The 25,324-nt window shown below is 42.6% G+C and overlaps 1 protein-coding gene across 12 annotated transcripts in view; it reads right to left on the reverse strand.

Annotated features, from left to right (window-relative positions):
- KMT2C (lysine methyltransferase 2C) overlaps window positions 1-25,324 on the reverse strand; it is a 199,161-nt gene that overhangs the window by 113,550 nt on the left and 60,287 nt on the right. For all 12 annotated transcript variants that reach the window (XM_065627531.1, XM_065627535.1, XM_065627534.1 and 9 more), the window contains 3 exons: window positions 19,422-19,560; window positions 3,735-3,938; window positions 1,222-1,361 (listed from right to left, as the gene is read on the reverse strand). In XM_065627531.1, the coding sequence (XP_065483603.1) occupies window positions 1,222-1,361; window positions 3,735-3,938; window positions 19,422-19,560 (483 nt within the window). The remainder of the gene's footprint in view (window positions 1-1,221; window positions 1,362-3,734; window positions 3,939-19,421; window positions 19,561-25,324) is intronic.

The raw sequence follows: 25,324 nt of genomic DNA on the forward strand, positions 1-25,324 counted from the left end.
TGTACTCCTGACTTGGGATTCCTAAGGACTGGATACAGATCTGTATGTTAATGTAAAACACGCTCACATGATGCTTGAGAATTCTACACAAAACTGAAAAGCTCAAAATACAGCATTTCACCAGCTGAAACTGAGAAAACTGTGTCAATACAACAAACACATTATAGAGATATAAATAGAAATATTTATCTACATAACAAAAAAATGCAGAATTTGCAGAATTCAACTGGTATCTCTTAAAGGAAGTTTTTAATTAATTTATAGGAAAAATAATGCAAATGACACATACTTCCAAAGGAATTCTGTGATAGCTTCACACTAGATTCAAAATGATTCTTTACATTAGCTGGGGAAATTAGGTACTTGGTCAAGTTGATCACTCAGCAACAAAAAAAACTTCCCCAAAAATCTCTGTAAGGGCCTGGGAAGTGTCATCTACAAATAATAACAACTTTAAAAATTTAGATGGCTAACTCTCCCTCAATCATCCACACACACTACAGTATAACTATTTAAAACAGACCATTAAACTTTATTTTGCTTTTAATTAGACTTTGAAATTTCTTTCTACACTCACAAAAGAATGACATTTATATTATTGCAAAAATATATTTCCATTTTTGAGGCAAAATACATGACTAGACTACTGGCATCAAAGCATTTAGACATAGATGCTTTCTGAAAAAATAATTCATAATTGAGTAAAAAGAAAAGTTCCATTAAAATGATAAAGTAGATGACAAACCAGACAGTTTTCTGGCAGAAAACCTGCAGACAGTGGAAACATGCAAGTGTATTATGTGTCTATTGTTTTATCAATCCTGCTCTTTTAAATCTTCCCTTCCATTACTTCCGATAACCCCGCATTAGCAGCAGGAGATTAGGTAAAGCTACAGGATTAGGACTTCAAGAATTATATTAAGATGTATCTCATTTCTTTTTCCTTTTCTCCCCAAAACAGGATTGTGATACTGAAGCTATTACTACCTGAACAAAGCAGTAGATTACAAACGTTTGCCCATACAACAACAGTTCTGTCCAGTATGTGAAGACGAGAATATACAAAACTGTCACATAACATTGGCAAAAGCTACAAAAGCATCAAACACTTGACAAACAGCAGAGCACCAAAAACCAACAGCTAAAAAACTTCCATCGCTGTCATTGTAGCTACTGTACTACTACTGGATGGGAAAGAAGGAGGATAGTGACATTTCTTACCTGTTGGCTCAAATAAGGCTTGAAGATCAACATCATCTGGTAAGCCAACTGAACTGAGTTCATCCCAGAATTTGACAACCTGATCATCAGAAGCGGTTTGGGTGCTTACACTTGTACATGATGCTATACTCGATCGAGATCTGTAGCGGGGAGCAGAAAAACAAACTTAGAAGTGACCACGTCCTTTGTTCAATAACTAGATACTTGTAAATGATCCAAAACTCGGGGAAAATCACTATGAATTTTTCCAAACATGATAAAATATACATCAACATGAACAAAAGGCTTTCTTCCTCATACTGTAGCCCAGCATTTTTCACAAAAAAGAAGTTTTCAGTTAAAGCTGCTATTCGATAGACAAAAAAAGTAGTTGGTGAAATGCCTCCTTCCTCAGCCTGCTCTCTTCTTAATTCTTCAGGACACACGTGCTGCTTCTTTTAAAGTCCACTTCTGTTTAATATTAGCACTTGCCCAACCCTTGGAACAGAGAATTACGTAACAGCATGCGGCCTGTGTTACTCTGGGGAAGAAGACACGTAGAGGGAAGAAAAGAGAGCGGTGGAAGCGGAGAGAACCAGCGGCAGCTCTCACATGGCCCTTTCCTTGCAGTGTGAACAGCACTGACAGTGTCCTCCAAGGAGGCTGCCCCGGCCAGAGGGAAAGTGCCTGGATAAATACAGCACCATGAGTGAAAAAGCTGCTTGGAAATAAGTATCTTGATCCAATGCCATCAAGAAGTTAAAAAAAAAAGGAGGGGGGAGGGAAAGGAAGGGGATGGGGACAGGAAGAAAAGAGTGTGGGGGGACTGAAAAATGCAGCGATATAAACACTACCGTATTGTGCTGACATGCGAGGATCTGGTTTATAACCTCATTAATTTGTCCCACAAATTCTAATCTTAACAGACAACAATTAATAAAACTCGCATTACTCCATTAAAAAAAAAAAGAAGCAATGATTCCTCCTCCTTTATTTCTCGAAGGCAAAAAACTATCTTGGACATGTAAGGATGTGCATTAGGCTGAGACCTGGTCGCATCTGATGCTCCATCAGCTGGTATGAAAGGAGCTGCTGCGCTTCCTATTAAGGTTCTTTAAACTTCATTTCTCTTCTCCACTAGTAACTCAATTGTGTGTATTTGCTGTTACTTCTGAGTTTCTGGAGCTGAGAGAGCACAAAACCAGCTCTCCTGCCCGACTGCTCTCCCGCTTATAACCTCCAAAAAAAGAGATGCTGAAAAAAGACCCACCGCCAAAAAGACAAGGAATAAACACTGGAATTTTAACCTGCAATAACTTGGCCTTCCTGAAAACCATGCATGCTCTACTTCAATAATTTCACTCAGAAATACATGGGGAGAACAAACAAACAAACAAACACACACAAAACCTTAGTTTGTGGGGAAGAAGAAGAGTAACATCCCTCTTGCACTGCCAAAGAAAGCTTAAAAGCCTTCACTTATTACATGATATCCTCGTGACCCACGTCATGACAGAACAACAACATCCTCACACTCCCTAATTCTGACACTATTAAGACTCCCCTTACTAACACACTAAATGAACCTGTTCTGCTCAATAAAGCTGGTTCCTCAACAGCACTGACACCCAGCGGAGCCACCTCTAACATTAAGCTGCTGCTCAAATCATGGGAGTTTAAAGGAACGTTAAGAGAAACCTAAATCCCAATTGACAAGGCATTTTTAATATTAAAAAAAATATTTCTTACAAGATCAAACTGACCCATTTAAAGAACAACCCAATTCAATCTGCAATTTCATATTTTTGAGTGTATTTTGGTCAGATTTGAAGAACAGCGGCCCGGCCCGGCCTGCCCCGCCAGGGCCCCTCCGGAGGCCGCGGCCTCTCAGGTGGCGCCGCCTCCTGCATGTTCCCCCTCCCGGCCGGCTCTGGCACCTCAAAGTCAAGAAGTTTCTCCTCATATCCACGTGGAACCTCCTGTGCTTTTAGCCTGTGCCTCATCCTGTTGTCGGGCACCACTAAAAGAGTCTGACGGGCAGACAGATTTTACAACATGCTTCTCCCATCAGTCATGTCTTACATGCCATCACCAGCCACACTGTATCTTGAAGAAAACTTGCTGTGTACATTCCTGTCGTGTTTCAGAATTACTGAAAGGTGGAACTAACCTGAGAGGACAAGGGGACGCCGCCCTTTCCATGGCTAAAACCACCCTGCTGGGAAACCTGCCACCGACCCCTATGATTCTACTCTTGTGCATGCTTTTCCTTCAACCTCACAAGTAGATCTGTGCTTTACAATAACTGCGTTTCTTTTCTATGTTCTTCCAGAGTCAAGATTCTCACTGGAGGGGAGAAGCCAACCAATCTTTAAAAAGGGGAAGAGGCAGCTATTTTTTTCATTACTAATATTAATGAACCATATTTTCACAAATCCAAGTTATCTGCCTATCGCAGTCGAGCATCTGCAAAGATGCTTCCTGGCCTTGACGCAAAACAAAAACCCCCCACATTTACTGTAGAATGCACTTACTTCTGTCCTCTCTGTTTGCGCGGCACTGAGTTTTGCCTTGGAGTTCTCTCACAAGCTCCATCGGTGCTGTCGCTGGCTTCACTCTTATTTAAAGGCTGGTTTTTCCATGGGATAACATACCCAGGAGTTGGACTGAATTGTTTTAAGTCTCCTTGTCCTAATGAGCTCCGTTCTCCACAGTAACAAAAGGCGCAGAGTTGTTCGCTGTGAAAGGGAAGAAAATTACTTATTTTTCTGGGGGGAAAACAGCAGAGGATATCCCATCAAAGAGCAACTTTCATGCCAATTTAACCCTTTATAACAAAACAATGAAAGCTCCCAAGTGCTGTCAGGTATCAGAATTCAGCATTCAAAAATACTATTTCAAGCCAATTTACAGTTTTGCTAAAATAACACTTTTCTTCACAAAAGTACATGACTAAAAAACAACAACGAAAAAACAAACCAACCCACATATCATATTCTAATGATTAACATAACCTTTTTGTATAAAAATTCTGTATCTCTATACACACACTAGCTAAAAGGCGTCAGGAAACCAGGCAAAAAAAAAAACAACAGGAGAAAGAACTTAACTAACACCTCACACCCATTAGAAGAACTCAGAGTTACCATCACCGAAATGGCAAAGCTCTGCATTTTTGAACACGGAACATTAAAACCCATACACCTTACTGTAAGCACATATGCGTTGTGTGTGAAACAATGCGCAAATACTATTCACCAAAAGGTTTAATGAAACATTGAAAAAAAATGGAAGAAAGAGAAAATCACAACAATGGCTACGGTCACACATGCCAGGGTATATGACATACACAAATCCAAACACCCTTGTTTACATTAATATTTAAAAATAAAACTATACTTACAAGTTTTACTAGAGGAAATTTATATTTACAGAGCTGTGACCGCTACAGTATCCCTGTGCCCTTTGCAATTGTGTTTTAACACGTGCAACACAGCAACAGCACTGAAATGACAGCTCTGGCAGCGCTCCTTGTGTCACCTCATATGGAAGCTACTGAAAAATATTTCTATAATAAATATATCCACAAACTTTAAAACGTGAACTTCTGCAACTGATGCAGTTTGCATTAAAGGAAGGCCATTTAACACATCTTTTTACGCTTAAATGAGCAATTCTGTTTTCATATTTATGCCCCTAAGACTCCCAAAAGATGCCTCAGGGAATCGGGCACTTGGACAGAGGGTTAGTTTTGCCTGGATCCCACCTAAACAGATTTCGGTGCATCTGCAAGGTGGCACATTTGGGTTTGGGACATTGTGTGTGGAGTGGGTGAGTGGAAGGATGTAAGGTAGGAGGAAGAGAAAACCTTAAGGCTAAATTCCTGTATAATATCTACTAAATTCGGGGGTGGCGGGGGGGAGAAATACAGAGTGCCTATGCTTTTGAACCCAGTGAGGCAGGAGCAGCAACAGAAAAAGGCAGAAGTAGAAAAGCTCCAGTTCAGAACAGAAGACACTGAGAATCCAACAAAGCCCCTTAGATTTGGTTTAATCTCTGAGACAGTTATTTTGCCCTCAACACAGAGAAACACTAGGGAAAAAAAAATAATAGGAAGAAAGAAATTACAAGCGGGTACACAAAATGTCTTTGAACTTCACTACTATATGGAAGGGAGCAGCATGTCAACAGCACAAAATGAAGCCAAATTCTTTTACTTATGTTCTATAGGTAAGATTACACTTTCCCTGAGGCAGACAGACCCTTGGGGACACGCAGGTTGGTGGGAAGGTAAAATTGGTCCCACCGTGGTACTCAAACGAAGACCCTACCACAGCACTGTGAGGAAATATTCATCCTCATATTCACGGCCTCGGCTGCACAGGAGCAGCATCAGCCAGCGCTACCCCCAGAACTGATGGTGAACACCTGACACGTTCCAGAAATCTTGAGAAAAAAGTACCCAAAGAGAAAAGAAACGCAAAGCAAATATGGATAAATGTAGCATAAGAACGGGGGGAAACGAATAGTTACAGCTAAACAGTACATATGTCTATTTTATAAGCTGGTTTTCAATGTGAGAGAGGAACAAATAAATTATTATTTGTACGTCAGTGAATATAACCACTAGACTACCAGTGAAACCTGATCTGGCCTTGCAGCCAGAGCCAGCGAGAAGGGAAAGCAAAGCTATTTATTCCAGTTGAGACTAGAGAGACTTGTGAGGAGACTTAAGAGATTTAAACAGGCAGCACCATGGTATATAAATTACACTAGTTACAAACATGAGATTATCCACAGTGGAATAAATAATTATTCATACATCCTGTTAGGACAGACTATCACTGCTCATTAAAATACTCGAGGATAATTATGACTAAATAAACAAAGCTCCTTAAAGGGAAGTGGTGGCAAATATGCAATAACGTTAAGGTTTATAAGAGAGATATACGAAACGGTAACTTAAAAAAAAAAAACCAAAACAAACCCACAAAATTAAAAAAAACCCCACGCAACTGACTTTTAAAGTGGTACCGTTGGAAAAAGGAATAGAGGGGTAAAGCAGATATTTCTGGTGAGGCAGCTCCTGCATCCCAACTTCCAGCAGTAGCTTTCTCCCAGCAGAGTGATGTTAAAAACCAAGAGCAGCAGTTTCGAAGCCACTGTGGTGTGGACAGCGGGGAGGCTGCCGCGAATCTGATGGTTTGTGCTCCTGCTCCAGCAAAGCAGGGGAACCACAGCTGAGCACATGGGGAGGGGGCTGGGGAACCCTTCGCTAAAGGTTTGTGATCACAGAGATGCAGAAGTTAAAGACAGGAGCAGCAGAACATTCCCAGACCGCTGCCAAGGGAGTGTGGGGCTGAGATTGAGGGGAAGGGTTATAAAAGGGGGGGGGGAAAAGAGTTTCACACTTTCCAGGGAGGGTAAGCAGGTGTCTGGATGCTGGAGAGACCCTCAGCAGCAAAGCCACTTTGGACTCGATGATCCTGAGGGCCTCTTCCAACTGAAATGATTCTACGATTCTAACACGGCACGTCGCTGGTTTGTCACTCACGACAAAGTGGCCAGTTCCATCACGTTAGCCTTTTAGGTTGAAGTGCTCAGTAAATATTTTAAGTTACGTCTGTACGGGCAGAAGGTAAGAGGTTTTTTTATTCCTATCATCTGAGGATTGCAAAAAGTACTTACAAATCTACTTTCCATATGTCAATATGCAATTAGAGGATCTAAATCTGTGATGCAAGAAGAGCTCTCATATTGAAGATAACAAAACAGAGATACTGGCAACTCTTAAGATCAAACCCTAGATCTGTTATCATAATTAGCATATTTTCAGAACAGGCTAATTCAAAATGGGATAACAAGCAAGAGATGATTTGTCTCATATATTTTATAAGCTACTAAGGAAAAAAAGAGAGATCAAGCTCACCAATACTCTATTTAAGACCTATCTATGATGCTCCAAACAAAACCACAAATTTATCATTATTTGTAAATGCAACTTAATCCCTAAATTTTTCCAGAACAAATGCTACCTTTTTATATAGGTTTAAAACGTACGTGCTTATACACCTCATCTCATCCCAAAGGATTTCATACAACTGTACGCACACAAATCTTAATACATGATGCAGATGAAAAAATCTATTCAGAACAAACCAGACAACTGGGTTTAGGGGATGCAGTAAGAAGCAACAGGGCTAATAATGTCTGAAGCTAATGTCTGTTCCTACCAAGCCATGAGAGGAGATCCAGACTTAGATCTTGTTAAAAAGATGTTCCTTCTAACAAGAAACATTTAGATCTCAGCACTCTGCCACAGCCATTTTCTTCTATGAGTTCTTATTGTATTGACTTGTCTGGTCAGTGCCTGTTCCTCACGCAGAATTTCCTCAATCCCCCAACAAGAATCTCAGATGTTACAATCCTCCCCAGTCCATATCCCAAGAAAGAAAAACAAAATACCCTCCAGCCAGTTAAACCTGGAGGAAGGGAGAAGAACAGTCACTATTTCCTCTCCTTGACCGATGACATGCAGTCATTAGGGCTCATCCTAAAACACAGACTTTCCCACTCGAAGGAGTTCATTTCAACACATTCAGTATTGGGCAACTAGTTGCACAATATTAAATTACAACCAGAGAAGGAGAAACATCTTCTGGCTCGCCTGCAAATATTCAGTTAAGAGAATTAAGGTAAAATCAACAGTCCCGAAGCCTTTTATTTTTTTAAACAGAATTATTCTGAGGCTGACCATCAGCATTACAAACACTTAAAGCACACCAAGTGCCGCTGTAGTTACACAGCGTGAGCAGAAGCCCCTCCGGGACCCTTCTGCGTTGGGAAATGGCACTGGGATGTCCCGTGGCAGCCAAGGCTCCGTGACAATAAACAGATGTGCAGACGGACTTACATAAACATGTTTTGTTTCTGCGGCGTCCCGCATCTCACAGATCTACACCTGGGTCTGCGTGAGCGCCGTGCTGTGCAGCTGGCAGAAATCATCGGACTGATGCACCTGAGATCGCATTACCCTCAACAGTACCAGATGTGGCCTCTCTATTTTTCATTCCTGGGTAGAAGGCGCAAGGGTTTGCACTGATAGGGGCACTGCCATCCACCCGCAACTCTGTGTATAAATTTCCCTTCCTCGTTTTCATAGGAATAACTTCCCTCCATGTCTCCTGCACAGCTGAATGCCAAGGAAGGCGGCAAGAGGCCCACGTTGAGCATGTCTTGGTACGACGCTTGAAGGCATAAAACCCTGTCAGTACTACCTGGTGAAGGCAGACTAAAGAAAACCCCGCAGCCGCAGCGTCCTCCAGACATGAACAGAGGCTGTCGACAGCAGGAGAAATACAAACTCACGGACTCACCTCAAGAGATGCTCTTCTCTCACCTCAAATCCCTCCCAGCCTACTGCGGGACACCAATTATCAAAGAAGTTTGAGTGTGCATTCACCTTTCCAATCTATCTTATTAAAAGCAGAGGCCATTTTTGCTGTTTAAAAAGGAAAAGGCAATGGATTATCCCTGAGAAACCCCAAGGCATGGCAGTTCCAGTAAGATCCACTAGCCATAACCATTGCCTTAACATTAAATACTAAGTTACAGATGATCACTACTGCCATTTGCCATGATAATGACTGCACTGAAGTTAAAATTAAAAAAAAAAAAAAAAAAGGAAAGCGTAAAAACAAATATTCATGCTTTGGGTTGAAAAAGAAGGTGAAGAGGGTATCATTTGATTTTTGCTACTAGTTTGTTTGTTTTTAAAGGAATTATGCAATAATTTTCCTCTGTCTGGAAATGCCTTCAGGATGACTTTTTCACACACACTTTAGCATTTTTGAAAGGTGAAACTGAGAAGCATAAAACCTGGGGTTGTGTCGGCAAAGGTGTTACAGAAATTTTAAATGTTTTTAACATCTATTTTTCATGATTGAAATTAAGCTCAGCACAATAAAATGGAATATCTGGGAGCAAAACAGAGCTTCAGAGCATCGTTTGTACTGATTACCAAAGCAGACTGATGAGAATTGGCCTTGAGAATTCTTCTCCCACCTAACCCTGTTAGCAGTTTTAACATATGTTAAAAGGCTAAATTAAACACTACAGGGGACCTACTATTTATTTAGCTATGCCAAGTTGTGCTAATGCACAAACTACCTTTGGCTTCACTCTTGTTTTACGTTGTGTTAAAGAGTAAATTGTTTTTCTTCTTAGTGAAGAGGCACCATTGTATCATCTATGCAAATTCAATTCAAGACCTGAAAGCTGCATGTAAAGCAAAAAAAAAAAACCCTATTTCTGGCTTAAAACAATGCTGGGGGTTTGCATCAGTGTGAGTTCTAATATATGTGAGATATTCACAGAGGTGAAGTTATTCTAAAACTCAGGGGTTTAGATTAGGCTTTTCAGCTTCATTTAAACATCCTGTAAATATCTGGACCTCAATAATGCAAAAGCTTGAAAGGAAACTCCTGAGGAGAACACATCAAGTGATGTACAGCAACTTCACATTGACACAGGGTTAACAACCCAATAAATCACCCTTCAGCATGAAGGATACAAAGGATAGTGGAGGATGAAAACAGCAACTTGGAGATACCACAAAGAGGAAGATGCTAAAGTTCTCAGCTGCAAGCTTTATAAGTGTTTGACGTGCAAAGTGTTCTCTTTCCAATAGGGAGCAGAATTACAGAACAATTTTAAATTTTGGAATGGTTTGACACTGTGACACTGTTACAGAGCTGATTTTGAAATGAGTATTTAACTTACGCAGCACAATTCCTTTAAAAAAAGGACAGCGGGAGGGAGTTCATATGAACTTCAGGTGAAGAATTTTAAAACTTTAAGTTTGCATAAAGCAATTAAACCTCATTAGACAATAATTGTTTTCCAATTTTTTCAAACCAGCACGGTTGGAGTTCTACAGCCATATAATCAACTTAATGATACTCTTCTTATTTGAAAGAGAGAAAACATTACCCTCCAAACACCACCACAAAAACAACACCTTTCACTGATATTTTAAAATTTGAAAAAATATGAAAATATGCTCTTATTCATCAACGGTATGTGTCAGCTTTAATCTAAATGTTTGAAGCTCAGTTAGGACTTCACGAACCCTAAATGCAGGAAGCAATACTAGCATCCCAATGCTATGCAAAGCGAATTTCGAGGCTACTTCAAGTCCATTTAGAAATAATTCTTTAATGTCCAACTGAACTGACTTGTACTCTCCACAAAAATCCCATATAGAATGGAACTGGGGCTGTTCAGCCTGGAGAACAGGAGCTGAGGGGAGACCTTCTGATCTCTGAACTGCCTGAAAGGAGCTTGGAGCATGGAGGGGGTTGGTCTCTTCTCCCAAGGAACAAGTGATAGGATGAGAGGAAATGGCCTCAGGTTGCACCAGGGGAAGTTTAGATTGGATATTAGGAAGAAATTATTTACGGAAAGGGTTGTCAGGCATTGGAACAGGCTGCCCAGGGCAGTGGTGGAGTCACTATCCCTGGACGGGTTTAAAAGGTGTTTTGACGAGGTTCTTAGGGACATGGTTTAGTGCTGGATTTAGGTGATGGTTGGATTCGATGATCGTGAGGGTCTCTTCCAACTGAAATGATTCTATGATCTATCAAGTTGCCTTTAAAAAGCAGTTTTTCAAGAAAATTTCATCAAAATCATTCAGTTGCATTAGGGAATGGAAAAAAATGCTGTTCTGCAAAACCCAAACTTTGTATTTTTTCTTTGGGAATATGTTTACAGAAGAACTGAAATAAAACAGAGTGGGGGCTCTTTAGTCAAAAGGGTGCTGGGTCAGACTAAAGGTTCACCAGCCCCGTATGGTCAGTGTTAGAAATACGATAAACAGATGCACGGGGCAAACGTATAATACTACCCGTACCTCCCAGTAATTCAAGGCCTCCCTGTATCAGCTGTGATTCCTATATATTCAGTAAATCGCGGTTTCTTCCACGAACCTGCTCAGTTTGCTCTTGACCTCACACGAATTTTCAGCAAACCACAACATCCTCTGGCAAGGATTTCCATGCCACTCTAGACAACTATCCGCTGCGAAAAGAATCGCCTCCTTGTATTTTGCATCTGACCCTTAAAAGTTTCATTTGATGTCCCTCAGTTTCTTGAATTAAAAGAAAGTGAACAGTCAACATACAGCTACCCTCCCCATACCACTTGTGATTTTGAAAGTCTCTTATCTTCCTCCCCCAATCTCTTTTAGAGGAGGAAGGGTTCTGGCTTACTTAGCTGTTCCCCACAGGAAAGCTGCTCCATGTCTTTGATCAACCTTTCTGCTGCTCTGTGAAACTTTTTAAGTTTTACTATATTCATTTTTGAAGTTACAGATACATTTTCTGTAACCCTACGAAAATGAGTCCAAACTCGTTCCTCCAACTGTTTCTAACCTTACCAAGGAGATCACGTGTTTGAGCAAAGCTTTAGCACATCGAAGCTACAAGCTCAAAAATTCTCTCTTCACTAAGCACACTCCATCCTCTCACAGTCCCTATGTGCGAGCAGACTCCATATGCACCATCCTCACTCCGAGAACAAACATCCTTCCAGAAAAGGTTAGAGACACGCACAGGGATCATCTCTGCAACTACGGCTTAGGGATGCTGTCAGTTCAGATTCTGTCATTTAAATTACAGAAGCAAAGAATCATTTTGGTTGGAAGAGACCCTCAAGATCATGGAGTCCAACCATAACCCAAATCTAGCACTAAACCCTGTCTCTAAAAACCTTGTCTAAACGCCTTTTAAACCCGTCCAGGGATGGTGACTCCACCACTGCCCTGGGCAGCCTGTTCCAATGCCTGACAACCCTTTCTGGGAAGAATTTTTTCCTAATATCTAACCTGAACCTCCCCTGGCACAACTTGAGGCTGTTTCGTCTTGTCCTATCACTTGTTACCTGGGAGAAGAGACCAACCCCCTCCACGCTCCAAGCTCCTTTCAGGCAGTTCAGAGATCAGAAGGTCTCCCCTCAGCTCCTGTTCTCCAGCTGAACCCCCAGGTCCCTCAGCCGCTCCCATCACACTTGTGCTCCAGCCCCTTCCCCAGCTCCGTTCCCTTCTCTCAACTCGCTCCAGCACCTCAAGGGCTTTCTTGTCGTGAGGGGCCCAAAACTGACCCCAGGATTTGAGGTTTGGCCTCCCCAGTGCCCAGTACAGGGGGACGGTCACTGCCCTGGGCCTGCTGGCCACACTAGGGCTGGTACAAGCCCGGATGCTGTTGGCCTTCTTGGCCACTTGGGCACTCACTGGCTTCTACTGCCTGTACTTTCAGTCAGCTGTGAAATGGAAGTGAAGGAAGAAACAATGAATGAGCGGGCAGGGCACAACAGAGGGTTTGCTGTGCGAGGGGAATGGAAGGTGATGGGTAAACTGGACAATTGACTGTGGGGAATAATATAGATCACACCAAAAGCCAAAGGAAGCATGAAGAGAACTCAGCCTCAGCTGACAAGGAAAATGAACATGAAAATGGAGTAAGGAGTAAGAAGAAATATGTCACAAAAACATGTCTGGGAGCCACTGGAGGTGGAGGGAAGGAAAATACAGATCAGGGGAAGAGCCAAAAAAGAAGAAACCACAACTGAGTGGACACTGAAACAATGATTAGAACTGATGAACAGAGACTAAGATTATAAAAAGAGAATGGGAATATGATAAGGAGTCAACAACATGAGCAAATGCAAGAGTCTGATAAAGAAAGCTGGAAGTGAAAAAAAAAAACAGGAAAGGTGACGTTTGGAAGAACTGAGAGAAGACTTTGTATTCACTCAACACTGGAACAGAACTAAAGATCCCAGACTCTTACCATCGCCTGCAATGAACACGTCTCTGTGCAATTCTCTGACAAAGCAGACATCCCACCCACTTCTGAGCTTGGTCTACACAGGACACTGTGCAACAAGTACCGGTGTCAGTCCTTCAGCACGGTCTGACAGACTGCCAGCCATCAACCCCTGCTCATGGGATGTTCTGTCTGTCTGTCTGACTGCCATCTCTCAAAGGAAACAAAATCTGTGCAGTCAACAGCCCTGACCTGCCAGTGCTGGAGCTGCTGCTCACCAGTGACAGGACAGACCCAGGTGGACACAAGCAGCCGTAGTAGGATGGGAGAGAGAAAAACTGCCTAAAAACATCTGTGAGGCTGAGAGTGGGACTCCAGAAACCTGGAGCACCTGCTCAGAGATGGCAGGAGACATTCCGAAGTATGGTTTCTGTGGTGGGACCATCTTGTGTAACAGATTAATTCAAGGAACGAAGGTTAGTGCAACTTGAAGGCCATGAATGTCATTGAACATGCGTGGCCTGGTCATGAATGTCATTGATCGTGGGTGACAAATTCCACAAGACACAAGTTCTACATGAGAGCATTAAACACATTATGGTCACAATGTCAATAGTTCAACCGAGAGAAAAGATAGGATTTAGGCTGTCTGTGTAACCCTTCTTTGGCCCCGTTTGTGGAATACGCCTCTGTGCTCCAAGAAAGATGCAGACCATCTGGAGAGAACTCAGCGAGAAGACTCCGAGCTCAAGTAAACATCATCTACAGAGAAAGTAGGAACAAATTTGGGATTTTTGTTACGAAGTAAAGCGTGCTGGGGAAATAAACCGAGAGCCAAATCCATCCTTCATTATCCTTGGCAGATGGTACAAGTAGTAATGGGATAAACCCAGAGTGAGGAGAATGTGGGTTAGATGTGAGGAAAAGTGTTTCCATTGGTAAAAACAAAGAATAGACTGGAAGGGACTGTTTAGGGAAGATCTGGAGTTTTTATGACTGTAAGGCTTAGGAGCAGTTTATGTAAACTTTTGTCCGGAATGACAGCGGTAGATTTCTGCTTGGGAGAAGGAGGTGAACCAGATGACTTCCAAAGGTCCCTTCCTGCCCTACGAATCTGAGATAGGGCTCCTTTAACAACCACCTGTCATAAAATTCTCCATCAGACCATCTCCCCAGCCAATGCATGAACAGACAGGATGGACGACCAGCAAATATTTAACTTCTCTCTCATTTTTCTGTGTGTGGTCTTAGTCTTTACCTACTGACAATATTCTAATTGTACCCCCCAAGCCGAATCAGTAATTCCATTCTGGGCTAGACTGGTCATTGACATAAGGATGAAATACTACTTCACTATTATTAAATAACTTACTTTTGTAACACAAAGAAATGCTCTCTCCACTTTGCAGATGTAGAAGTCAATCACTGACTTCAGAGGAAGATACTGTAAATGCTCTCATGGATCCAGATGCGAGAGCGTAAAGCTAAAACTCCGCAATGATTTCAAGTACCCTGTTTTGTGCATAAGGTCCATTCCCTGCAGAAAGAATTCTCGCAGAAAAACATTAATGTAAAACTACAAGCTGTATCGTAAGACATACGCATGAAAATAAATAATCAGAGTTTCAAAATATTAATCCTAACACTGGTACCTTCTAAAGTATGCGCTTGACTTTACAACTTTAACAATTTCCTAAACATATTTTTAATATTAAATATTTATCTAACTCCCTCCTACCTAAAGATCCAGTTTCTCCTTCCATCACTGCAGTGTTATTCTCTCCAGATTATCTAATCTCTCAGTCACTCCACAGTTTCTTTTTCCACTCAGTGTTGCAAGTTTTGTAATGTACTTTCTTTGAAGATTAAAAAAAAATTAAAAGGAACAAAGATAAAGAAGTTCGCTGCTACTTTTTCACCATTTTCTTTGTTCACACAATCAAGAGATGTTCACCAACCACTTCTTTTCAGTGGGATAAAGCCCCTCAGCCCTCCACCTCCAGACTCCAAATTTGGTCTTAGCAGCAGCAACAAAATAAGAGGGAATAGTGCAATTGGTCTGGAATGAAAATTATGTGCTTTGTCCAATTACAAGCGAAGCAGGAAAGTCGGAAGGTGTGTTGCCAGGTTGTTATTTTGTAGTTTTAACGTCAGTCTCATAAGAGCAGATATTTAGCAGACTCAAGTACCAAAATCAAACAAGCTGTGTGAAAATCTCAGCTTCTACCTTTTTATTTTAAGAACATTCCGTCTTTATGATTATGGCGAAAGGACTGAAAAACTGCAATTAATGCAATTTACAGTCTCTGAAAGTAGACAGAAAGCAAAAAGGTGTTTTGTTCCGCTACGGAATTGTGTTTCTAGGCCGTTCTCGTTAGCTTTTAATGCTGATGTGGGAAGCAGAGGAGGAAGGTGGACGTGGCTCCGCTTGAATCACGGCGGGTTTCTGGCTGCTCGCCCGCCCCAGGGGCTGTGCTTCCCCTGCGCTCTGCAGGCAGCACCGGCCCAGGGAGAAAACGCCGTTCCAAGAACCTGGATTCCACTCAGCCATAAGCCCTGGGCTGACAGAAGCTTCTCACAAGGCTTATAAAAAGAAAAAAAGAGAACAACCAAAGGAAAAGGTTCCAAGCCCCATGACGCTCATGATATATAAGAGCTGGCAGTGCTACTTTTACCGCTGCCAGGCTTGACAGTTTATCTCCACTTGACGTTGCTGCCCGTCCCCACATGTGGTCAATAATTCACTCATTCCTGAGCACACACACCCGCCTCACCCCTCCCAGCCTCCCTGCCCCACTGTGGCTCAGATACTGTTTATTTTAATGGGTTTTAGTACATTGCTTTCTGAGCACTAATCCTAAATCTGTTGTTGAATTCCCCGCCCCAATCCCATTTGCAGTTCATAGTTCTCTTGGACTCCCATGTCCCACCTCAGAAAGGTTCCAACATTGACCATCTTCTCTCTCGCCTTTCTCTTGAATGTTCTTAATTCAGCTCCAGTCTCAGGAGGGATCCAGAGAAAAATGCCACACAAGCCAAACCTTGGCTCATGTCTCAGATACTGAAATTTGAACATCCTACTATGTTAAAATCACTGTTTTTCACAGAATCACAGAATGTCAGGGATTGGAAGGGACCTCGAAAGATCATCCAGTCCAATCCCCCCGCCAGAGCAGGAACACCCAGATGAGGTTACACAGGAAGGTGTCCAGGCGGGTTGGAATGTCTGCAGAGAAGGAGAATCCACAACCTCCCTGGGCAGCCTGGTCCAGGCTCTGGCACCCTCACTGAGAAGAAGTTTCTTCTCATATTTAAGTGGAACCTCCTGTGTTCCAGTTTATACCCATTGCCCCTTGTCCTATCATTGGTTGTCACCGAGAAGAGCCTGGCTCCATCCTCCTGACACTCACCCTTTACATATTTATAAACATTGATGAGGTCACCCCTCAGTCTCCTCTTCTCCAAGCTCAAGAGCCCCAGCTCCCTCAGCCTTTCCTCACACGGGAGATGCTCCACTCACTTCAGCATCTTTGTGGCTGTGCTGGACTCTCTCCAGCAGTTCTCTGTCCTTCCTGAACTGAGGGGCCCAGAACTGGACACAATATTCCAGATGAGGTCTCACCAGGGCAGAGTAGAGGGGCAGGAGAACCTCTCTCGACCTACTAACCACCCCCCTTCTAATCCCCGCCCAGGTCCCATTGGCCTTCCTGGCCACAAGGGCACAGGGCTGGCTCACGGTCACCTGCTGTCCCCAGGAGCCCCAGGTCTCTTTCCCCTACACTGCACTCTAATAGGTCATTCCGCAACTTATACTGGAACCTGGGGTTGTTCCTGCCCAGATGTAAGACTCTACACTTGCCCTTGTTATATTTCATTAAATTTTCCCCGTCCAGCTCTCTAGCCTGTCCAGATCTCGCTGGATGGCAGCACAGCCCTCTGGCGTGTCAGCCACTCCTCCCAGCTTGGTGTCATCAGCAAACTTGCTGACAGTGCCCTCTGTTCCCTCATCCAAGTCACTGATGAATATCTTGAATAATACTGGCCCCAGAACAGACCCTTGCGGCACTCCACTAGATACAGGCCTCCAAATGGACTCTGCCTCATTGACCACGACTCTCTGGCTTCTCTCCTTCAGCCAGTTCCCAGTCCACCTCACCACCCGATCGTCCAGTCCACACTTCCTCAGTTTGGCAGTGAGGGTGCTGTGGGAGACTGTGTCAAATGCTTTACTGAAGTCAAGACAGCAAATTATTTAATTATTTCATGTACAAGACTTCAATTTTATACCCTGTGTCCTGTGCTTCTCTATCTCCTCTATCTTCACTGCCGAAGACAGAAACCCAGAATTGTCTTCTACTCTGCTCTGAAAAAAGTGATGCCAAAGTAGCTCCACCTACACCTGCATCTACTTCTGGTGGAGGATTTGGCTCTTTTCTGTGTTCTAGGCAATTTCTGCACTGTCTGTTATAATATATTTCCATAATTATCCTATGTCTCACATACCTAAATTTATTTCTAAATATATAAACACTTCCACTGGATTAAGTCACTTATATGATAAAATAGAAACAGAAAAACTTACCAAAGAAGAGATGAAGCTAATGAGTATGATTAATTCAGAAATCAGCTTCAAAACCACTTCCCCAAGTTACAAGCTTAAAGTCTCTATGCAATCACACCTTATCCTAAATCTTGATATGTTTCCTCCCACCGTTACACAACCAAACATCACCAGTATGTGTTATTTCACATGTACTTTCCCCTAAGAGGACGGAGTTGAGTCACCCAGAGCCCAGTCCTACCCCTGCAGGGCTCGGTGGCAGTGTCAGAACCCCATAGACCACAATACACACGATTGACGAAGAACTCAGGGACCAGAGGAGGGTTTCTTCTGCCAAGTTTCAAGATACAAGGCCGAAAAAAGACCCCTGATATCTATTTTTTCCCCCCATTGTTACGAGGAGATCAATGACTTCTGCAACTAATATCAATTCTGCGTCTAAGTCTGGAACCAAAGTTACCTGCAATTAGAGACACCTATGACTTCCAATTAACTTTTTTGCATCTCCTTAACAGGTTTCTTTCCAGAATGTGAGAGACAAGGTCTGATCACTTATTATAATTAAAAATTAATACTATTTAGCTTTTTAATGCTTTGATCGGCCAAAGCAATGAACCCATAACAGCCTTTAAATCTTGACTAATCAGTCAACACTTCCAGCTGGAAGGAAGAGTTGAGGGCAAATGCGGCTGGTTCAGAACCACGCAGAAGTTTTTTTAGAAGACTCTTCTCCAGCTTTTAAGAAACAAGTTTATGGCTGAGGAAAGCGCTGTCATCAACTGGTCATGATAACAGCAAGAAAGTAACCTTGAGAAGAACAGAAAGTGGAGGAAACAGCACTAAAACTTCTGCAAATGATCCAAAACAGGGTCAAATAAAGAAACAAAGCAGCTGTTCGGTTCAAGCTGGTCCACGTATTTACTGCGACTCAATATCAGCTTCAGAATATTTCATTAAGAACAGAAATTCTTCTGTGTATTGCATTCGGGTATACACACAAGATCTATTTAAGCGAAATTGTCTGTAAGAAGGGAAGTACCTATTGGAACCTAAGAAGTTTGTGAGCATGTGAAACATGAAAATTATGTACACAGCAAGTAGATGAAGGGATTTTTTGTGCAAGGAAAATATGCCCCGTGTTGGATTAGGAGAAAGCAAAATGATGATGACAATTCTCTCCAAGTCTGTCAAAATATAATCACACCCGTAACTCCCTGGTAACAGGTAACAGCAATTTCTGCAGGGGAAAAGACCCGCTACTGGGTTAAAAGTTGTTATCAGGGCTTCAACAAAGCAGCTCTGCTAGAATTCTGTGATACTGTTTCAACAGTGATCACCAACAACGTGTTCTGGTTTCCTTTAAAAAAGGTAATGAATACTTTCACTGCTTTTTGGGTAATTTGTGTTGATAAAAAGTAAAAAAAAAAAAAAAAAATCCCACAGAAGTTATTTTCTGTATTATAAATTCTGAAACAAGGAAGAACACAGTAGAAATAACAAGAGATTTGTTTTGCTTTGCTCCTGAAAATACAGACACACAAGCTGGAACTTCAGAAAGCTTCGGTAATCACATTTTATCTCCCATCACTTATGTCTGTTTTAATTTAAATGGCTAACATACTGTAATTCAAGGGTTCACCAGTGTAGTCTGAGGACAACACTCGAGAAACGTGCTTTTCACCTTCATCTCCCTATACACCAGTGGAGCCTCTGTTGGTCTCAAGCCCAAGGTGCTGCTGCCAGCACCTCAAAGCACCAGTGGCGGGTCCCAAACCTGCACCCCGAGCGCTCTGCACCCCAGCACCCAGCTCCCAGCACCCGCCCCCTCCGTCCCTCACCTGGTTTTGGCTTCCACAGCCACGGAGGCGGTGGAGCTGGCAGACTCCTGGGACACTGAGCGCTGAAGGACTGGTGTTAGCTGCTTGGTGCTCTCCGCCTCCGTCTGGGCATCCTCTTCTGCAGATTGCTCTTTGACTTCTGTTAAAAAAAAAAAAATCAGAATAATATTTATTTATTTAGACTATAAAAGCATCCACTTGCTGCAAACACCCATTTTTATTTATAGATATATTAACCCACGTAACCATGTTCTCAGACACAAGAAAATTAAGAGAGAAGGAAAATATCCTTCACATCTAGCTAAAACATGAAATTGAATACTTATAAAGTGATGCCCATGTACCACTGTGAACTAAAGATGTGCAATAATGAGGAATGGGGCAGGGGGAGTGTTGTTCACTAATAGCCTTTCCAGATGAGGTTGCAGTTCTAGACAATCTCGCTCTCCCCACATCTCCTCTTGTGCACCTGCTCTGTCATCCCTGAACAAACAGCGGGGTCAGCACACGAATCTGGGGTATAATAAACATTTCTTCCTCCCAGATTAGCGTTAACTTCGATCGATTCCCTGCACGAGTTCATTCCTGATCGCACCAACTGTGCTGGCACAGGGCTGAGGAGGCGAAGGAAGGAAGGACACGCTTTAAGCCAGCTTAAAGTTCATTCCAAACTGTGGGAATATAAGCAATTTTTGCCATGTTCTTTTACTTTGGATTAGTTGTTAGACAGGAATATACATATTTAAGGCTGATAATGCCTCTATCTGCTTAGAAAGTCAGTTTCGGCTCAGAAACGTGAACCACCAAGTTGCCGCTGTCTGTGGAACTTAAATCCTCCTCCCATTTGGTTCTTTCCTTTGCAGGGAGCGAGTCAGGATTTGCCAGGAATTCACGGCAACACGCTGCTGCGAGAGCATCAGAATGCACAGGAACAAGGGTCAAGGCAGTAAAATGTGTTATTTCCGCACTCCTCCATACTTTGATTTTGAAACCTAAATAAGATAAAAATCCTAGGACTCTGTCAGGCATCATTTGGCACATCCAGCTTCAGACACTCCTGCCTCCTCCTGTCACCATTCAGGCTGCTGCATCTCTCCCCACTGCAGAGCCAGACCCAGGACCTGGGTCACACACCTCCTAAAACTTCCAGTGAACGCAGGTTTGAGCTAAGAGGCCAATACATACAGCTCTTTCGAAGAAGTCCAGCTAAAGGAACAGATTGTTTGGAAGATTTAAGCAGAAGGTATATTCACTTTTTTTAAAAAAAAAAAAAAACAAACTAATACACAACATGTCAAAATATATTCAAGCGTTGCAAATGGTAAAGGCTTCAAGTGGAGAAATGGATGGGTAGAAGAAGCTGCAAGATGAGTGGGTATGCACAAATCCTGCTGCAAGCTTTAATCTTATTCATAAGACAATAAAAGAGAGGAAAATCCTCAGAACATAGAACTGCACAGCTTGGTCTGTAATACTGAAATAATACGCTCACTAGAGCACATGAAGATGGTGAAATCCTTGTTGTCTGACTTACAGAGATTGAAGTAAAGTTACTCTTTAACCTAGAGTGAACTCATTTAGGAAGACAATGTATAATGTTTAAAACCCCCAATGAAGGCATCTAAAATATAGTGAAGAGAACCACAAAATTAAGAAAAACAGAATAAGAAATTCCTGTTCATGACTGGGTGTGCCAGATATTTATTCGAACTGGAGTAAACTGGAATTGCTTCACCTATTTCAGTGAAACTATTCAGTAACACAGGACCTCATAGCAGCCTTCCAACATCTAAAGAGGGCTGGAGAGAAGCTTTCTACAAGAGCATGTAAGTGATAGGACAAGGGGTGATGGCTTTAAACTGAAAGAGAGTAGATTTAGATTAGATATAAGGAAGAAATTCTTCCCCACGAGGGTGGTGAGGCTCTGGAACAGGCTGCCCACAGAAGCTGTGGATGCCCCATCCTTGGAAATGTTCAAGGCCAGGCTGGATGGGGCTCTGAGCAACATGGTCTGGTGGAAGGTATCCCTGCCCATGGCAGGGGGCTTGGAACTAGATGAGCTTTAAGGTCCCTTCCAACCCAAACCATTCTGTGATTCTGCGATTCCATCTGAAATGTTTTGGGGCATCTGAAACATCCAAAAATGACTACCTGTCTGAAGGCGAAATAGGTCATGTTAAATCCATTCCACTAACATATCCTGAACAAAAAATAAAATGCTCGACAATCATTTGACACCAAATAAATATCCTGTTGTAATACATCCCTTGTAATAGTAAATGTCTCTGTACAGAAAACAGAACAGAATAAATCAAAACCCCACGCCCTTAGTTTTTGGCATGTGTGAACAAACAATCCCTGAAATCATTCCCGGACAAGGAGTCCCGAAACAGGCAGCGTCCAGTGAAGAAATCTGTAATGGACTGCAGTGCGTTTTCAAAGTATGTTGGGTGTAAAGGATCATTTTATGCAAGTAACCCCCAAATTTCTAAGTTCAGCCTCAAGAAAGAGCACAAAACATGAACACCTGTAAGACAGGCAAACACCAAATCGCTAAAAGCCAAACCCACAACACAGCCCAGGACAACCACATGCTGAAGGAAGACCACCAGAAATCGCAGCCTTGCTCTGATCCATCTTGGCGACTTTATTAAACCTAGTTAAACTTCACAAAGGGAACTCTGCTTCATTGTGTGCCTGCAGAAACTTTCCAGTAAGCAAAAGCCATTTATTCTTTGCCAGCTTTCATCTCATTATACATTACTGGGCACCCACTACACTGCAAAGGCAAAGTTCACGGGCACTAACTCATTCTCAAAAACTCTGGACTGCGTGAGGAGATACAGATTGTTTCTCTGCACACAACAACTATATGAGATTACATCCTTATGGTGCTCTTCCCCCTGCTGTTTGCTTCTCTAGGAAAGAAGGGACCCAAATTATCCTAAATGAGACAAACAACATCTCAGCTGCTGTCTCTGCAAGGAACCAAACGGTGTCTCAATATGCTGTTGGAAGGCTGAAAACACGGTGCCCACCAAACAGAATGAAAACAGAGTTTGCGTTAGTTGTGTGTGCCATACTTCAACTTTGTGAAAGTTTTCCGACAGAAGATTCAGGAAGAACAGAATTATGCGTTTCATGAGCCCAGCTCTTGGGAGATGGAGTCGGGCATTGACACGTCAAAGGGACAGCAGGTGCCCTCATCGCCGCCTCAGAGATGTGCTTGGAAGCATCTGGCACAACATGTTAACTGCTTTGCACTGGATTTAATGAACGTTCATCAGACTTCGTTATGGCATCCCACTTTGAAGCCTCTGGGCATGAAGGAACCACAAATGATTAATAAATGTGAAGCTCATTTGTAGATTCATATACAAGGCTTTAATTTGCATCCTATTTTCATGACCGTTTCTGTCAAAGCAAAGGTCTTGCCCATGTACAATGAGTTGGTGGGGGGAAATGAGAATTAAAAAAAGCTAATTACACAATTCCCAAATTCTAAGTTCTTTTCTTACGCCACTATCCCCTACTAAAATACTAGGAAACATAGCATTTAAAACTTTTTAATTAAGACAATTCCATCCGCAGTTCTTCCCCCCCGACTAGCGAGGACAGAAAGGTCTTCTTTTCTTTTAAGGTTAAAAGAAATCCCCAAAAGTACAAGAAGTAAAGTTCCTGTCCACATGGGCCACCAAAAGAGGTGAGACTTCCATACTTAGAAGGGCCTGTAAGAAAGATGGGGACAGAATTTTTAGCAGGGCCTGCTGCGATAGGACAAGGGGTGATGGTTTTTAACTAAAGGAGAGGAGATTCAGGCGGGACATGAGGAAGAAACTTTGTACAATGAAGGTGGTGAAACCCTGGCCCAGGTTGCCCAGAGAGGTGGTGGATGCCCCATCCCTGGAGACATCCCAGACCAGGCTGGACGGGGCTCTGAGCAACCTGAGCTGGTGCAGATGTCCCTGCTCATGGCAGGGGTGGCACTGGATGAGCTTTGGAGGTCCCTTCCAACCCAAACTGTTCCATGATTCTACACTTTACAGCCTGTGTACTGCTCACAGACTCAGACGGCTGAGGCTGGAGGGCAACCTGAGGCCACCGTGTCCAGCCCCCAGCTCAAGCAAAGGCCACCCTGGGCCAGCTGGCCAGGACTAGGCTTACAGGGCTTCTGAGCATCTCCAAGGATGGAGATACAAAATAGTAACAAATAAGCAAAACAAAACAAAACAACAACAAAAAAATCACCCCCCAAAAATATGTATACACTGGGCTCTGGTTTGCACAGACAAGCTTTAGTTTTCATGCTATTTAAGAAGTAATTTGGAGTTTTTCAAAAGAAGAAAAAAATCTCTACGAAGGTGCTGTATTTTAAGCGTTCAAAATTTATTCTCTTAATAATTTTTTATTCTTCTTCCTAGAGCAGAACATGGTGAATAATCAAAGAAAATAACAAATAGCACATACCATACTCTGTCGATCACGTGGAATACCCACCTTCCTAATAGCAGCTTGGTCCACTTATTTACTAGAGATTTACGGTGTTCAGAGCAATAACTGTGTTGAAAATTTCCTCTTTTCCTGCCTCAGACACCTCTCCCCGCGTACGGGGGACACACGGGACATGCATCTCACCGGTGGAAGCCCCGGGTTTTGTGAGCCCCGCCGTGGTTCCCTGCAGACCCCCACAGCGGGCTCTGGGAAGGACGCTGACAGCTGGGATTTTATTACATGACCACAGATTCCTCTGGGGATGTGATGAAGCAACACTGACTAAAGATCCAAAATGTTCTTTTGTTACAAAGAATTCTTTTCTGTTTTCTAGCTGCAAGCCACTTGGGTAAACCTACAGCAAGACGAGCAGATGTATGTGTGGGCTCTGCTACGGCAATCAGGCAAAGGCAAGACACCAGTATATCCAAAAGTTTTGTGTGTGTGTGTGTTTTTTTAAGTTAGAAAATACTTTCCAAGTCAGAAACTGAAAATACTGTGAGAGTATTCTACCACCAAAATCATCTAAAAGCTCCTTTAATATCTTAAGAGATAATAATCATTATATAGTGACACCAAAAAAAAAAGAAAAAAAAAAATCAAAGCAGCTGCTGTAAACATAAAATAAATATTCCACTGTTGTTTAGGTGCAACCATTTGACTGTTTAACCAGTTTACTGGTTGGGTCTCTACTCTCAGACTTACTGCTAATTTCGCGGACAGCAAAGCAAATGTCATGAGCTTCCAAAACATTCAGTAAGACCAGAAAGTTTTGCAAGCTGGAAAATACCGGCATCACCAAACACTGCGGGGACATTCCAGGGGTCTCGACTGTTGCTCACTGTGATGTTCAGCAAGAGGGAATAACGAGCTTTTAACCAGCAGATGCCATTCTTATTTTTGCACAGAGAAGGGGTAAAGCTGCATCAGAAAACAGCTAACGGGACAAGGGGGTTTTGTACAAACACCACCAAAATGCTCCAGTTTCTAGTAGCTTAGACAGACAAAGAAACCAGGTCAGTGTAGCAAAAGCATCAAAAGAAGCTTTAACAAGGGAATGTAAATTATGAATTCTAACTGCCTATCTAGTTCTATAATTATCAAGTTTCACTCACCATCCCAACTTAGGAACAAAACAAGTTTCCACTAGTCAGAGTTCATAACTCCATTACGGTTCAGGACACAATTTAATTTAAAATTCACCTTTCCTGCTAGTGCCTGAGACATAGAGCGATCACTCACATGCAGATATCTTCCTATACAATAACTTCACGTGTGTAGGTTTGAGCAGCTGAACACAGGGAACAAACGGACCCGCTGCCGGTAACCGGTCCCATGCAGATCACCTGGGGCCCCTCCAGACACGCCAAATTATTTCAAAATACACACCAACGGTGATGGTTGTGAACAGC

This window comes from Caloenas nicobarica, chromosome 2, assembly GCF_036013445.1.
Source record: "Caloenas nicobarica isolate bCalNic1 chromosome 2, bCalNic1.hap1, whole genome shotgun sequence".
NCBI classification, from domain to species: domain Eukaryota; kingdom Metazoa; phylum Chordata; class Aves; order Columbiformes; family Columbidae; genus Caloenas; species Caloenas nicobarica.